Raw genomic sequence first — 14,184 nt, 5'->3', positions numbered from 1 at the left:
CAGACAGCAAGGTGATAATGACCAGATAATCTGCAAAAGGACATAGACAAGCTAAGTGAGTGGGCAAAAATTTGGCAGATGGAGTATAATGTTGGGAAGTGTGAGGTCATGCACTTTGGCAGGAAAAATCAAAGAGCAAGTTACTATTTAAATGGAGAAAGATCAGATCAGCCATGATCTTATTAAATGGCGGAGCAGGCTCGAGGGGCCTTACGGCCGACTCCTGCTCCGATTTATTATGTTCTTATAATCTGTTTTTTTTTTGTTATGTTGATTGAGGGATAAATATTGGCCAGGACACCAGGTATAACCCCCCTGCTCTTCAAAAGAGTGCCATGGGATCCTTGACGTCCACTTGAGAGCACAGGGCCTCGGTTTAATGTCTCATCTGAAAGATGCAGTGTACCCTCAGCACTGCATTGGCGTGTCAGCCTAGATTTTTGTGTTCAATTCCCTAGAGTGGGACTTGAACCCACAACCTTCTGACTTAGAGGAGAGAGTGCTACCCGCTGAACCACAGCTGACACTTTGGGTAAAGAAGTTTCTCTTGAATTGCTTATTGGATTTAGAAGTGACTATCTTATATTTATGACACCCTAGATTTGGACTCCCTACAAGTGGAAACATCATCTCTAGCCTAACCTATGAAACCCCTTCATAATTGTAATGCCCTCGATTAGATCACCCCTCAGCAGCCTTCAGTTTTCCAGAGAAAAGAGCCCCAGCCTATTCAGTCTTTGCAGAGAGAGGCTTCTTCATGGCACTGCAGGGCCAGGTCCACAAACCAGTTGACAACATGGCAGCACCTAAACAAGGCTGATAAGCCAACCTAGTCAAGACAAGACACCCTAGGGACAGGGCCACTGAGCCAACCCATACCAAAGACAGATGTACAGGGCATGCTTAAGTGACCCAAATCAACAACTTGACATTGCAAGGATAAGGCGGCTGAAAGGTCAGTCAAACAAAGGTTCGTACCCCGAGCCATGTCAGTCTGTGTCCCTTCACATTATTGGAAAAGGTTGGGCCTTTGTCAGTCTGACTGCCCCATATCGATGCACCACATTGCATCTGTGCCAATTTGTTCAACTCACCTTATTAGACTGGGCAGTGCCAAAGTTGTCATCTTCTGAGGCAGTCTCTGTCGTCATCTTTCCAGTCACTCCCGACACGTGGAAAAGCAAGTCTCCCAGCAACTGGACAGAGCTGAACCTGAAATCCAAACCATAAGAGTGAATCACCACAGCTAAAACACATCACATTATCCTTGTAATGGCCTTGACTTTTCTTGAAATGCAATTCAGTCTTTACAAAAAAATGTCCCTCATCCAAATTTGGTAGAGCATGGGGAAGTGTGCAGTGGTGGAGACAGAGAAACACTGGGGCCAAACAAGCACATGGTCTTTCCCCAGTCTGCATAAAAAGGTCTTGTTCCAGTGCTACACCTCAACTCTGTTAAAGGAAGCAGAGATAACTGATACAATGGGAAACACAAAAGAAATTGCATACCATCCAAATCAGAGAACCATGGGGCTAGAACAGATGGAGTTTTGCATGTCTAGGATGCCACACATTGTGACTGAAAAGGACTGCACAAAAGTAGAGGTTTTAACCTTTTTCCTCGTGTTACAAATGAATCATGGCTGCACAGAACAGATGTGAACGATGATAATTTTTAGTTCAACTTCAAGTTCTGACGTACTTGTGTTCTTAAGTAGGTCTTCCAGCTGCATCTTATGTGAAGCAAAATAAGAGGGCCTTCCTATGGAGGAGATGGGAGACATGGTACGGCAAATTTTGACTGCCTTCATTCTAGCAACAAATTGTCACCATTTTGGGCATTTCAATGGCACAGCACGATTCGCACATTGCCTTGGTGGCGCTGGTACCAGAGTTTGAATCTGGCAGGCTGCCAGGGTGACACTCCCCTCTCCTTGCCAAGTGTAAGAATAGCAAAGGAAATAAGTTTGGGCCTGTTTGGACCGAAAACCCCGAGTGGTTATAGGCCAGAACACAAGTTAAAAATGGCAATGTTATGACTGGAGTTAGAGGTTATTTTAAGTCCTAATAGGTACACTGATCAGCACCCACCAACCAAACAGCGTACTCATCTGTACAGCACAGGGGCTCTGATCAACTCACATTCAGAAACAAAAGCATAAAGATGAGCTTTCCCTGGGGTGTTAACAGGGCAACACTGACTGGAAGTCATATGCTGATATAACGGGCCTGGAGCAAGAACCCACGGGAGCAACTTTTAAGGGACACTCTTGCAATTATTTTTTCCTCTTTCTATAATTGCTTGTATTTGTAAATTGAATGAATGACGAATAATCAGAAATCTGTGAAGATCTCCACTCAATCTGTGCACCCAAAGAGAGAATGTCAGACAGAAGGTGCAATACTACTTGCAGACCTGAAACTGGGGGCTGGAATACAAAGGAGAGGAAGGAGAGTCAGACCTCACCTGCAGCCAGAGTACTGTGTTCAGTTTTGGGCACCACACCTCAGGGAAAATATACTGGCCTTGGATGGAGTGCCAATGATACCGGGTGTGAGCGGGTTAAATTATGAGGTCAAGGTGCGTAAACGGTATATTCCCCAGAGCATAGGACATTGGGGGGGTGGGGGGTGGTGATCGGATCGATATGTTGAAAGGATTTGATCGGGTAGATATGGAGAAACTATTTCTTCTGGTGGGGGAATCAAGAATAAGAGGACATAATCTTAAAATTAGAGTTGGGTCAGTCAGAAGCAAAATCAGGGAGTACACCTTTTCACACAAAGGGTAGAGGATATCTGGAACTCTCTCCTGTAAAAGGCTGTGGATGCTGGGACAATCGGAGCTTTCAAGACTGAGACAGATAGATTTTCATTACCCCTCCTGAGGTATTTACCCATAAATCACGCTGCACAAGTCACGTGCAAGAATCGTGCCCAGCTACCCCTCCCCTGAGGTATTCCCATTCTCAAAATTTATATATTTTTTGGATAATTAATAGCTACAATAAAATTCAAACCCAAAAGTTGGTGCAACATTAAATGCAATGTCCTTGGTACCTGATCCTCCAGTTATCATCAAACAATCCCTGCTCCAGTTCTGGCAGCAGTAGTGCTATGGCAGTCTCTGCATACATGCTTATAATTCGCTGTCCAGCACGCAGGGCAGTGTCACGAACAAATTCATTCTCATCCGCCAGAGCCTACACACAGCAATTGATATTAGTGTTAATAACCAGTTATACACACTATGCTACGAAATGTTACTGTTTCTTACTCCTTGATTGTGTATTCACGCTTTCATTATTTCCTGACACTTGACCCCGAAAGTAACCACATTGCACCCGGAACTGGTTTCTGCTTTTTGGTCACGTTCAAAATAAGCGCTCACTTATCCAGTTGCGTAGAACTGTCGGCAAATAAACGATTGAGGAGAAAATAAATCCGTGACCTCTTGTGCACACACTATAGAGCTGTTCTCCAATACAGAAAAGGCAGACTTGCATTTATATAGCACTTTACCATGACCCTCAGACATCTCAAAATGTTTCACAATCAGTCACACTAAAGTGCAGGGACTTGTAGGCATACAGCAAAATCCCACAAACAGTAATGAGACGAATGCCCCGCTCATCTGTTGATTGAGGTTGGAATGTTGGCCAGGACACTGGGATCACTCCCTTTCATCTCTGAATGGCATGGGATCTTTCATCATCATAGGCAGCAAGGATGACTTGCTTCCATGCCAAAAAGGGATGAGTTCACAGGTGCTTCAATGTTCCAGATGCCGAACTAATATTCTCGGTCTCGAACTACATCCTGAAGGGCAGAAGATGCCTGTGCATGGATTTTTTTTTTTTTAACGTGGTGTGGCCGTTGCACACCAGCCACCACACGGGCTTGACAGAGCTAGGTCTTGGTCCAGTGGCAAGGATTACCTAAGATGACTGGAGATCAGCTCTGCTGCACAGGCCTAACGCGCACACATATCGCAGTGTGGGCTGGCCTGTGCTGCCCCGGAATGGGGAGATAGGGCCACAATTTAGTTCTCATCTGTAGACAGCATCTCCAACATTCAGTCAGTATTGCACTAGAGCACCAGCTTAGATTATGAACATCGGTCCTGGAGGTGGTGGGGGGGGTGGAGCTTTACTCACAACTTTGACTCAGATGAGTGCGTTACCATTTGCCATGCCAAGTCAAGCCAAGCTGCCACTGAGCAAAGAGAGAGGAGCTGCTCCTTTGATGTGCAACAGCGACAAGTTTTTGATCTGTTGTGCTCCTGGTTTCAAAATTTTATACTGTTAACTCGCTCACCCAAGTCTTCCCATAGGTAACTCAAAAGATAATTCTCTTCACATTTTAAAGGTGCACTTGTAACAAAAGATAGTATATGGCTGCTCACTTTAACTGGAATTAATCTATGCCGACTGCACAAGAGAAGGGCAATTTTATAGATTAAAAGTTAAAGTTACTTAAATCACAACATTCATGATGAAGAAAAGCCACTTTAATGAGAAACACCCAATCGCATTGTGCATTTATAAACAAATATTCACCTTCCACTGTAGGGAACCTATTTAACGCAAAAGGCAATGTCCCCTCAATGATGGTTCTTATTCAAGCATAAAACCTAACACGCTCACTTTATCTGAAAGCTGATAATTTCCAGATACTCACCTTCAAGTGATGGGAACAATGGGCTGGATAGGTAACGATCCCCCCAACAGCTGTTCATAATCCTCATCCACCCTTAGCTAACAGCCAATGTAGACAGCATTAGCTTTCCCTCCTCAAAAGGTATTGATTAATTATGTCAAAGTCCCTAGGTCCAAAGCCTTAAGCAATTCAGTCACTTTGCCTCTCTCTCCCTGTAAATAAATACAGCCCCCATCATATATACTGGGCTTGTTCGGGCTAAAGTGATTACCCGCTATATACGGTGGATGGTAAAGATCTGAATGAAGCTGCCCGAAGTCTCCAGTTTCCGACTGCCTCCCACAGTTGTTCAGTATGAACATTTGATTGAAGCTGCTTCAAGACCTGACATTGCTAGAGAACAGCAGAGCTTTTAAATCTATAAGTACCGAACAGCAAAGAATGGTCGGCACGCTCAATGCGTTTCAAGCGCTGCCGATGGTTATGACAAATGGTTTTCGCCATTTGCCTGCTAGAGGCAGCTGCCTGCAATAAGTGCTGACAATGTAAGCTGTGGCGACTGTATCGCCGACTGAAAACTAGCCTTTTACCTTCAGAATGCAAGGTATGATGGCTCCTACATATGCAGTGAACTTGTCTCCAAAGGTCACAGGCAGGTAGATGAACATCATCATGTAACCATCGCGGACATGTGGGGCGATCTCCACCTTGCTGGCAGTGGCCACGATATCTGGCATGAGCTTTTCCAGCTTTTCAACTCCGAGTCCAGCCATTACTTCAGCCAAGCCTGAAACACAGGGAAAAGGTATTAAAAACTAGATTAAAAGCTTTGCCTTTGACAGAAGAATGGAGTTTTATGGGGTGTTACCGTAGGGGTTGGAATTAGATAAGTAGTTCCGATGACAAGTCATGTTAAAAATAGCATGAAAATTAATTAATCATGTTGACAGCAAGTCGAAAATTAAATGTCCTATCTTTGGTGAGATCCTCAGTCAACGTACCATAGTTCAACCTTTACATGACTGCAAATCAAAATGGAATACTGTTCCTTGGTAACCATGCAGGTATGAATACGTCGCAGTCCATACTGCATGTAAGCCTTGGTTCTGATATTGTACCTCCCATTGTTTGTCAAGGAAGCTCTTGAATGATCAACTTTCAGGAGTTCCCAGTGTGGGAAGTTTTACTGATGACAATGCACTGTTGTCAATTGGAGGGTGAGAGAGATCCCAGAGAACTTGGCATGTTTGCCACGACTTTGAGCCAACAATTGTTTAGCAAAGTCATCCGATCGTGCATGAACCTACAGTAGATCAAATGTGTCCACACAACCTGTGCTCCTCCAGAAATCATGAAATGGTGGTTGATTTGGAAGAGGATCTGTAGGCCTTGAAACCAGGAACTGGTCTTAACTAAAAAATCAAGAACAAATCAATGGAGATGGATCGACAACTGTCAACAGACTTTGATTACTTGACACAAACGAGATTGAAGCAGTGATGACTCGCCAAATTGAAGTTCAAACATTAAAAAATCTTGACAAACTTTTCAAACAAGAGAGAGTGGCATTCGGTGACAAAATGCAGGATTGATACAAGTTTGAGACAAACTCTGTTCAGTTCCTAATCGGGAGTCACCTTGATGACTCAGGGGGCTGGTGGCAATGGCCTGAAGTCACTGCCTCATCCTCTTGGCTGCAGGCATCAGACCAGGCAGAAAAAATATACAAACTTCCCAAAGTCCCTCAATGAAAAACTGTTTTGGAAAAACTTTACTTTTTTTTTTTTTTACACACTGAACACAATATTAAATGTACAAAGCAAAATAGTAGAGATCTTTTTCTTTGTCTGGTGACAAAGAACGGTTGTTGACATCCCCTTCGTGTGCACATATGGAAAAATTATTGTAATGTGTGTTGTCCCGAGTTAACCAGCTCTTATAGGAACACTTTCTCTCACTGACGTTCTGGCCTCCTCACCTTGTGCAGCACCGGATCGATCAACTGAACTCTGCTCTGAAGCCAGCATCTCCATAAGCCAAGGTAGCAGGTCATCAAAGCACGACTCGCCCATTCCCATCACCATCGCCCCCAGAGCCTTCGCTGACACCGTACGAACCTGGCACACGACAGAAGGAGGAGTCATTGCATGAACAGGATTGCACACTAAAGCAAAACATTCAAGCCTGAGCCTAACCCAACAGCAGAGAGCTCGGGCATTGAAGGCAACATGCAGGTTCAGTAACAGCACCATACGGTCCAGCCCAGGTCAGAATACTGGTTTGTTATCAGCAGCCTGACCCAGGAGCATCTGGGTCAGCCAGCAAGAGCTGCTCCACAATGTCGGTTCAGTAACTGAACCAGAGAATGAATGACTGCAAGATAGCACAAGCCGCCAGCCACTAACCAAGACTGGTCCAATAACCGATCATGAATGCTTCTATTTGTCAGGTGCTTGCGGCACAGTGATTATAATATTTAACAGGCGGTTTGAAAGTGGCCCCGGGTACGTTCCACATGGCCACGGTCATGCTAACTGGAGAAAGTAAAGACTCTTACCTCTGGAACAGGGTCCAACAGAGACAGCTTCAATCCAGGCATCACACTGGGCAGGTATGGTGCAAGATCCTGGAACCACACCAAATGGAAAGTAATCAACAATTTGGTCACAATGCTCGTTTTACTTATCGATTAACCGAGCACGTAACACTGACTAGTCCATCACAGCTCGGGTTAACCACATACCTTGCTTTAGTTTCGGACTCACATATATTGGCCTACATTGCATGTCCATGTTAAAAGCAATATGCTACCCCAGCCACTGGATTACATATCTACTTGTTCCAGTAATTAAATGGGATTAAACCTTTTTCAGTAATACAGGAGGGAATAAAGATAGCAGGAGGTGTTTATCACCTGTAATATCGCAAGTATTACCTTCTGGTCTGTAAGGGAATACATATTCCCAATGATTTGAGCAGCCATCTTACGGGTGTCTGTGGATCGATCCTGGAATGCTCGCTGTACGATTGGCATGATCAGGGCCAGAGATGGAGCATCAATAAAGTGGACAAACTTGGTATCGAGCAGTGTCTGAAGGCACAGCTGCGTCCTCCTGGACGGGTCCGTTAGGGCATCCAACAGAACAGGCGTGATCGCTGGACAGAAAAAGGAAGGCATTAGCTCAATTCTTTGCGTTAATGTTTGACAAAATGAGAAAGTTTGGCAACTTAAACAGCTCTTAATAAATGGCACGATCATCAGTTCATACATGAGACAAATGTCTTTTTTGGGGGTGGGGTGGGGGGTCACTCTAGTATCTGACACACCCAGAAACCCACCACTGTGTTTAACAGTCTCCAAAAGGAAGTTTCTATCTAACTGCAGGGTTTGTTTGCCCAACATGGATTGAATACACTCAGTACTTGGGAATACATCCACTCACCCAGGTCCAGAGATTTAGGGCCCCAAGTTTCGGGACGTGCCTATAACGGCGCAGCCCGGACCTGGACGCCTGTTTTTTTGCGCCAGAAAGTGCGCCGAAAAAAAACCTTCCGTATTCTCCGGCTCCCTGCAGGTCTTCTGCAGCTGGGCGCAGCGCAGCACGAGCTGTTGGGGGCGGAGCCAGGTCCCTGCGCTGAAAACAGTGCCAGGACCTCTGCACAGGCGCGCTACAGTAGGCGCGCATGTATAGTAGCTCCAGGCGCCCAAAACTGTGTGGGAGGGGCCCGAAGCACGCAGCCCCTAGCCCTGGCCGAATGGCCTCACTGGGGCTGCGTGAATAAGGCTCCTCCCAACGCCCAGCTCCTGCTTCCTCCCGACCCAACTCGACTCCCGCTTCCCCCCACCGCCCCCGCCTGGCGACCCGACCTCCGCGACTCTCTTTCCCACCCCCCACTGACCTCTGCGACTCTCTCCTCCCCACTCTCTCTCCCCCCCCCCCCGCCACTGACCTCCGCGACTCTCTCCTCCCCCCTCCCCTCCCCGAGACCCGACGCCACCTACCTGTAAATCTAGCCCGAGGTCTTGGGCCCGGCCGTTCAGCCTCCTTCTCTCCACTCTGCTCCCCCCCCACCCCGCCCCTTCCACCCCTCTCCCCTCCCTCCCTTCCTACATCCTCTCTCCTCCCTTCCCACATCCTCCCCCCCCCCGCGCTTCTCCCTTCAGCCTCCCCCACCCGCTTCTCCCTTCAGCCTCCCCCACCCGCTTCTCCCTTCAGCCTCCCCCACCCGCTTCTCCCTTCAGCCTCCCCCACCCGCTTCTCCCTTCAGCCTCCCCCACCCGCTTCTCCCTTCAGCCTCCCCCACCCGCTTCTCCCTTCAGCCTCCCCCACCCGCTTCTCCCCCACCCGCTTCTCCCTTCAGCCTCCCCCACCCGCTTCTCCCTTCAGCCTCCCCCACCCGCTTCTCCCTTCAGCCTCCCCCACCCGCTTCTCCCTTCAGCCTCCCCCACCCGCTTCTCCCTTCAGCCTCCCCCACCCGCTTCTCCCTTCAGCCTCCCCCACCCGCTTCTCCCTTCAGCCTCCCCCACCCGCTTCTCCCTTCAGCCTCCCCCACCCGCTTCTCCCTTCAGCCTCCCCCACCCGCTTCTCCCTTCAGCCTCCCCCACCCGCTTCTCCCTTCAGCCTCCCCCACCCGCTTCTCCCTTCAGCCTCCCCCACCCGCTTCTCCCTTCAGCCTCCCCCACCCGCTTCTCCCTTCAGCCTCCCCCACCCGCTTCTCCCTTCAGCCTCCCCCACCCGCTTCTCCCTTCAGCCTCCCCCACCCGCTTCTCCCTTCAGCCTCCCCCACCCTTCTCCCTTCATCCTCCCCTACCCTACCCTTCTCCCTTCATCCTCCCCTACCCTACCCTTCTCCCTTCATCCTCCCCTACCCTACCCTTCTCCCTTCATCCTCCCCTACCCTACCCTTCTCCCTTCATCCTCCCCTACCCTTCTCCCTTCATCCTCCCCTACCCTTCTCCCTTCATCCTCCCCTACCCTTCTCCCTTCATCCTCCCCTACCCTTCTCCCTTCATCCTCCCCTACCCTTCTCCCTTCATCCTCCCCTACCCTTCTCCCTTCATCCTCCCCTACCCTTCTCCCTTCATCCTCCCCCCCCCCCCCCCACCTGCTGTCAGAAACACAGACACTGACAGACAGAGAGTGAGAGACACACACACACAGACAGATAGAGACACTGACAGAGACACACTGGGGGGACCGTCCCAGCACGCTGTTGGAGGACTCCCGGTGCTGCAGTCGGTCAGTAGAAAATGTTTTATTTATTGATTTTTAAATTTTTTAAATTTTTTATTCATTTTTTTGATTGATTTATTGGTTGATTCATTGATGTATTTATCATATATTATTGATGATGGCTCTTTATTAGTAAAACTGAAGTATTTAATGTTTGTAAACTTCCCTTTAAACCCCTCCTCCCTCCCCCCCATTCCCTACGCCTAATTTGTAACCTACGCCTGATTTTCTAAAGTGTAGACAAGGTTTTTTCCAAACGTACAAAAATCTTCACTTACTCCATTCTAAGTTAGTTTGGTGTAAGTTTTCACTGCCGAAACTTTGAAAACAGGCGTAAGTGGCCGGACATGCCCCCTTTTGAAAAAGAAAATTCTGTTCAAAAGTGAAACTGTTCGAACTGACTAGAACTGGAGCAAACTAAATGCCGAGAATTTGAATTTCTAAGATACTCTGTTCTGCACCAGTTGCTCCAAAAAATCAGGAGCAACTGAGGCCGAAACTTGGGCCCTTAGAGTGCAGGGTGGCAGAGCCAAAGCCAAGGGACCTCTTCCACCCAAGGGTGCGCTTGGTACTGCTGGAGTGTAACCAGCTAAAACTGTGCAGCTTACCAGAGCTGCATCCCATTGCTTGACCAGCTGGACATGCCCCAGTTGTTGAGGCACTGGCTTGCAGTGTTATCTGGAGCTGAGCGGAACAATCTTGGCTCCCACTCTCAGATCTACCCCATCAGGTTCAATTAGTGAGTCAGGCTGACATCCAGTAAAGGACTGATGGAGAGCTGCACTGTCAGAGGGGCCAAGGTCTTGTCTGTCAGCTCAGTTAGATATAAAATATCTTAAGGTACTATTTGAAGAAGAGCAGGGAGTGCTGTGCCTTGGTCAATATTGATCCTTCAAACTGCCCGCCACCCCCACCGGAAACAGATTATGTGGCCATTCATTCATTTGCTCTGGGACCTTGCTGGGCACACATTGCTGGTCATGTTTGCCTATATATTCAGTGACCAGCAATTCCAAAGTAATCGACTGGTTATAAAGTACTTTGGGATGTCCTGAGGATAAGGCACTGCACAAATGCAAGTTCTTTCTTTCAGTCCCTTGCAGCTCACTCCACTGCCTTTTCCAAAGTCCATGCAGCTGGGTCCTTCCTACGTCCTGTTGAGACAGACACCAGCTCAATATAACTATTACTCTCGACCCCGAGGGTGCACTCATGGGTCTCGTCAGACTGGTCAGCCATTTGCAGTCGGCTGGAGGAAATCTTGACCACGACTGACCGCATACTTTGGCCAACGAAAAAAACAAATTAGAACCACTTCTGTGTAAATGCGCACTCGTGTGGATAAATGCAATCCACTGACGCCACTTCATTTCCCGAAGAAGCACCCTGGCCTCACAAGTTGCACCAAACTCTAACTTTTCAGCAGCTCTTGATTGCTCTGAAAAAGCTTCAAGAACCGTTTTAAAGACCCTCTGCTTTTACCAAAGAGCTCTCCTTCCCTGTTGTTTAGTGGATGAGTAGCAAGCAAGTCCTAGCTCAGTGCGTGTGCAATATAACCAATGGGTTCCTTATCTCAACGGCTGAAACATAAACATGGCGACTATATTTACCCTGAGATACCGGATAAATTAATATCAGCTCCGTCATCCCAAATGCAATCGGTTATTGGACCCCAAAAAAAATTGTAAACTTGAGTCAACTATTTCAACTCAGTGCAATAGGATGAATTTTCTTCCCTATATATACACTAACTGAGGTACAGTCCCCACCACTTATAATGACCGTTTGGTGTTACTGCGATTTGCCCGCTATCGGCGGTGGACGGTAAAACTGGAAGCAGCTATGTGACTTTATGGGACTGTAACACAGACCTTTATGCAATAGATCAGCCATGATCTGATTGAATGGCGGAGTAGGACAAATGGTCCTATTTATGTTCTGACGAATGGGAGAATACCGAAGTGGCACAGCAAGAAAGGAAAGACCTAGGAACTCTCGAGCAACTGCCAGAAAATGAGAAATGGACAAAGGACAAAAACCCGCTGTTCCTGAAGCGGGACAATCTGTGGGAAGGATTCCATGACAAAGTAAGTTTGAAAGTGTGATCTGGAGGTGTTCTTCTCAACAGGACTGGAATCCGAGGCCAGTCTGTGAGGGCAGGAACCCAGCTAGAATGCTCTTGTATCCAGCATTGTTTCCCGACAGACACAGCAGTGTTAAGCAAGGCTTTTTTTGCTAAATTTGGAGAAGGCTATATTCTTCAGATAGCCCCACCATCACAGGACGGCACAACCAGGTGCAATGACCAACATTCCCTTTAAGCTGCATGCATGCCAAAATTTGCAGGTCGCTCACAAGCTTTTCCATTGGAAATACGCCGCCTGTGCAGAAATCTAAAGGGACCACACATTGAAATAAACAGGCTGCACACAGCAAAGCGCAGCTTCACGGGAACATTGGTCATGACAGCAGTCACCAGGCATGCTGCAGGATATTTACATAGAATTAACAGCACAGTAACAGGCCATTCGGGCCAACTGGGCGATGCCAGTGTTTATGCTCCACACGAGCCACCTTACTTTCTCACCCCATCAACATATCCTTCCTCCCTCATGGACTTATTCAGCTTCCCCTTAAATGCATCCATGCTATTCGCTATAACCACGTCATGGTTGCGAGCTCCACATTCTCACCACTCTCCGAGTAAAGATATTTAATGCAATGCCCAGACTCAAACTGACTAGCACACAATGAATATCAGGGGAGGAAAGGAGCAGCAAAACTCCTGTGAGAGGCTGCCCTCTCGGCTGTTCAACTTCTGACCTACACTGTGCTATAAAAGGAAAAATACCTAAAACAAACATATGCAGACCATTAGCTCAGTGGGAGGAGATAAAAAAAGAGAAGAGCCCCCAAAAGGTGCAGTTCCAAATTAGCACCTATATGCAGTGCAAGGGGAGACCATGACCCACCCAAGGGTGGCACCGAAAGGGTCACTTTACAATGCCCCAGGCCATTCCAGAAAGGATGTAGTTCTGTTCTTTTTAAACAAATTCATTTTACAATGTAGGGCAAGAAGCCGTTTAACTTGGAGGAGGAATGTGTTATCTGAAGCCCTGTAAATGATCAATAGAGCGAATCGTCCATTTCCTACGTAGTTTGCACAACAAACTCACCCAAGATCTCAGGGTTCCTGATGACGGAGCCAATCTGACGCAGGGCCTGTTGTCCTGCCTTCTGCACCTTCACGTGGGAGTCGGTCAGCACTTCAGTCAGCTTGGGCACGATGCTCGGCAGACAGGATGACAGCTGCTTGGGGGCACAGTACGCCATGGCACCCAGCAATTCAACTGAACCTAAAAGTACAGAAACACTCCGTGCAAGCATGTATCTAGGACACCAACAAAGCCAGACAGACTGCAGCAGAACAAGCACACTTTCCGTCTCACCTTCAGTACTGATTCGCATTTAACACGAGAAACACCCGAGAAAACAAATATGAAAAATAACATCTTTGGTTCCGATTATAACTTGGGTCGGTTTTAGGCGGGCGTGATTAGAAACTCACCCGCTGATCCAGATATTAGCTTATTTTAACTCTCGCTGGCCGACTGACCACCTGCTCCAGGCTGCAAGCGCGCAAGAAGCGGCAGAGGATCACGCAGCTCAAAGGCTGCCCTCCAACAACAGGTGAGTGGCGGGATCGGCTGCTGGGGCCATCTCGTGAACAAGGGAGGGAGGGGGTGGCAGGGGAGGCTGAAGCGTTCCTTGTAGGGCCTGGGAGGAGCACTCCTGTTCCTCCTGGCTCCACAGGGATAGTAAAAAGAAAACTTACTCGTTTAGGGCTCTTCCAGCTTCGATTCGCTTCCCCACCATCTTCACCCGGTAGGACGGCCACTGCAGCTTCCCACACAGGCAGTCAAATTAAAATTGCAGTCGGGTCCCACTGATGTCACCGGAACCTGAAATGCATGTGTTAAAAAAAAAAAGGACCCAGTCGGCTTTGAGTGGGTGTCCTCGCTGCCTGCTTAATTGAGCAGGCTAAAATCGGGAACTGGCAGCTCCCAGGCGGATAAGCAACCCGGACGATTACAACTGTCCTGCTGCCAGGTGGGTAGGATTAAAATGGCTCACTCAATGTTTTAACAATACCTGCTTTAGTTCTCCAGGACTCCTCCTCCAGAGCGACCAGCAGTGATGGCAGCACAAGCTTCACACCATGTGCACTCAGATTACGCATCACAGCCTTCGCAGTGTCGTCAGATGCCTGTGGAGAAAACAAATTGTAGAT

The 14,184-nt window shown here is 47.8% G+C and overlaps 1 protein-coding gene across 1 annotated transcript in view; it reads right to left on the bottom strand.

The window, feature by feature from the left end:
- The window catches only part of gcn1 (GCN1 activator of EIF2AK4), a 154,919-nt gene that overhangs the window by 32,832 nt on the left and 107,903 nt on the right, over positions 1-14,184 (bottom strand). The window contains exons 36-43 of the mRNA XM_070887575.1: positions 14,046-14,160; positions 13,070-13,249; positions 7,595-7,815; positions 7,217-7,285; positions 6,638-6,776; positions 5,250-5,446; positions 3,061-3,203; positions 1,095-1,212 (exon numbers count right to left, since the gene is read on the bottom strand). Of these exons, the coding sequence (XP_070743676.1) occupies positions 1,095-1,212; positions 3,061-3,203; positions 5,250-5,446; positions 6,638-6,776; positions 7,217-7,285; positions 7,595-7,815; positions 13,070-13,249; positions 14,046-14,160 (1,182 nt within the window). The remainder of the gene's footprint in view (positions 1-1,094; positions 1,213-3,060; positions 3,204-5,249; positions 5,447-6,637; positions 6,777-7,216; positions 7,286-7,594; positions 7,816-13,069; positions 13,250-14,045; positions 14,161-14,184) is intronic.

The sequence above is a fragment of the Pristiophorus japonicus genome, chromosome 8, assembly GCF_044704955.1.
Source record: "Pristiophorus japonicus isolate sPriJap1 chromosome 8, sPriJap1.hap1, whole genome shotgun sequence".
Classification (NCBI taxonomy): Eukaryota; Metazoa; Chordata; class Chondrichthyes; family Pristiophoridae; genus Pristiophorus; species Pristiophorus japonicus.
This window is presented reverse-complemented; position numbering and strand designations above follow the sequence as displayed.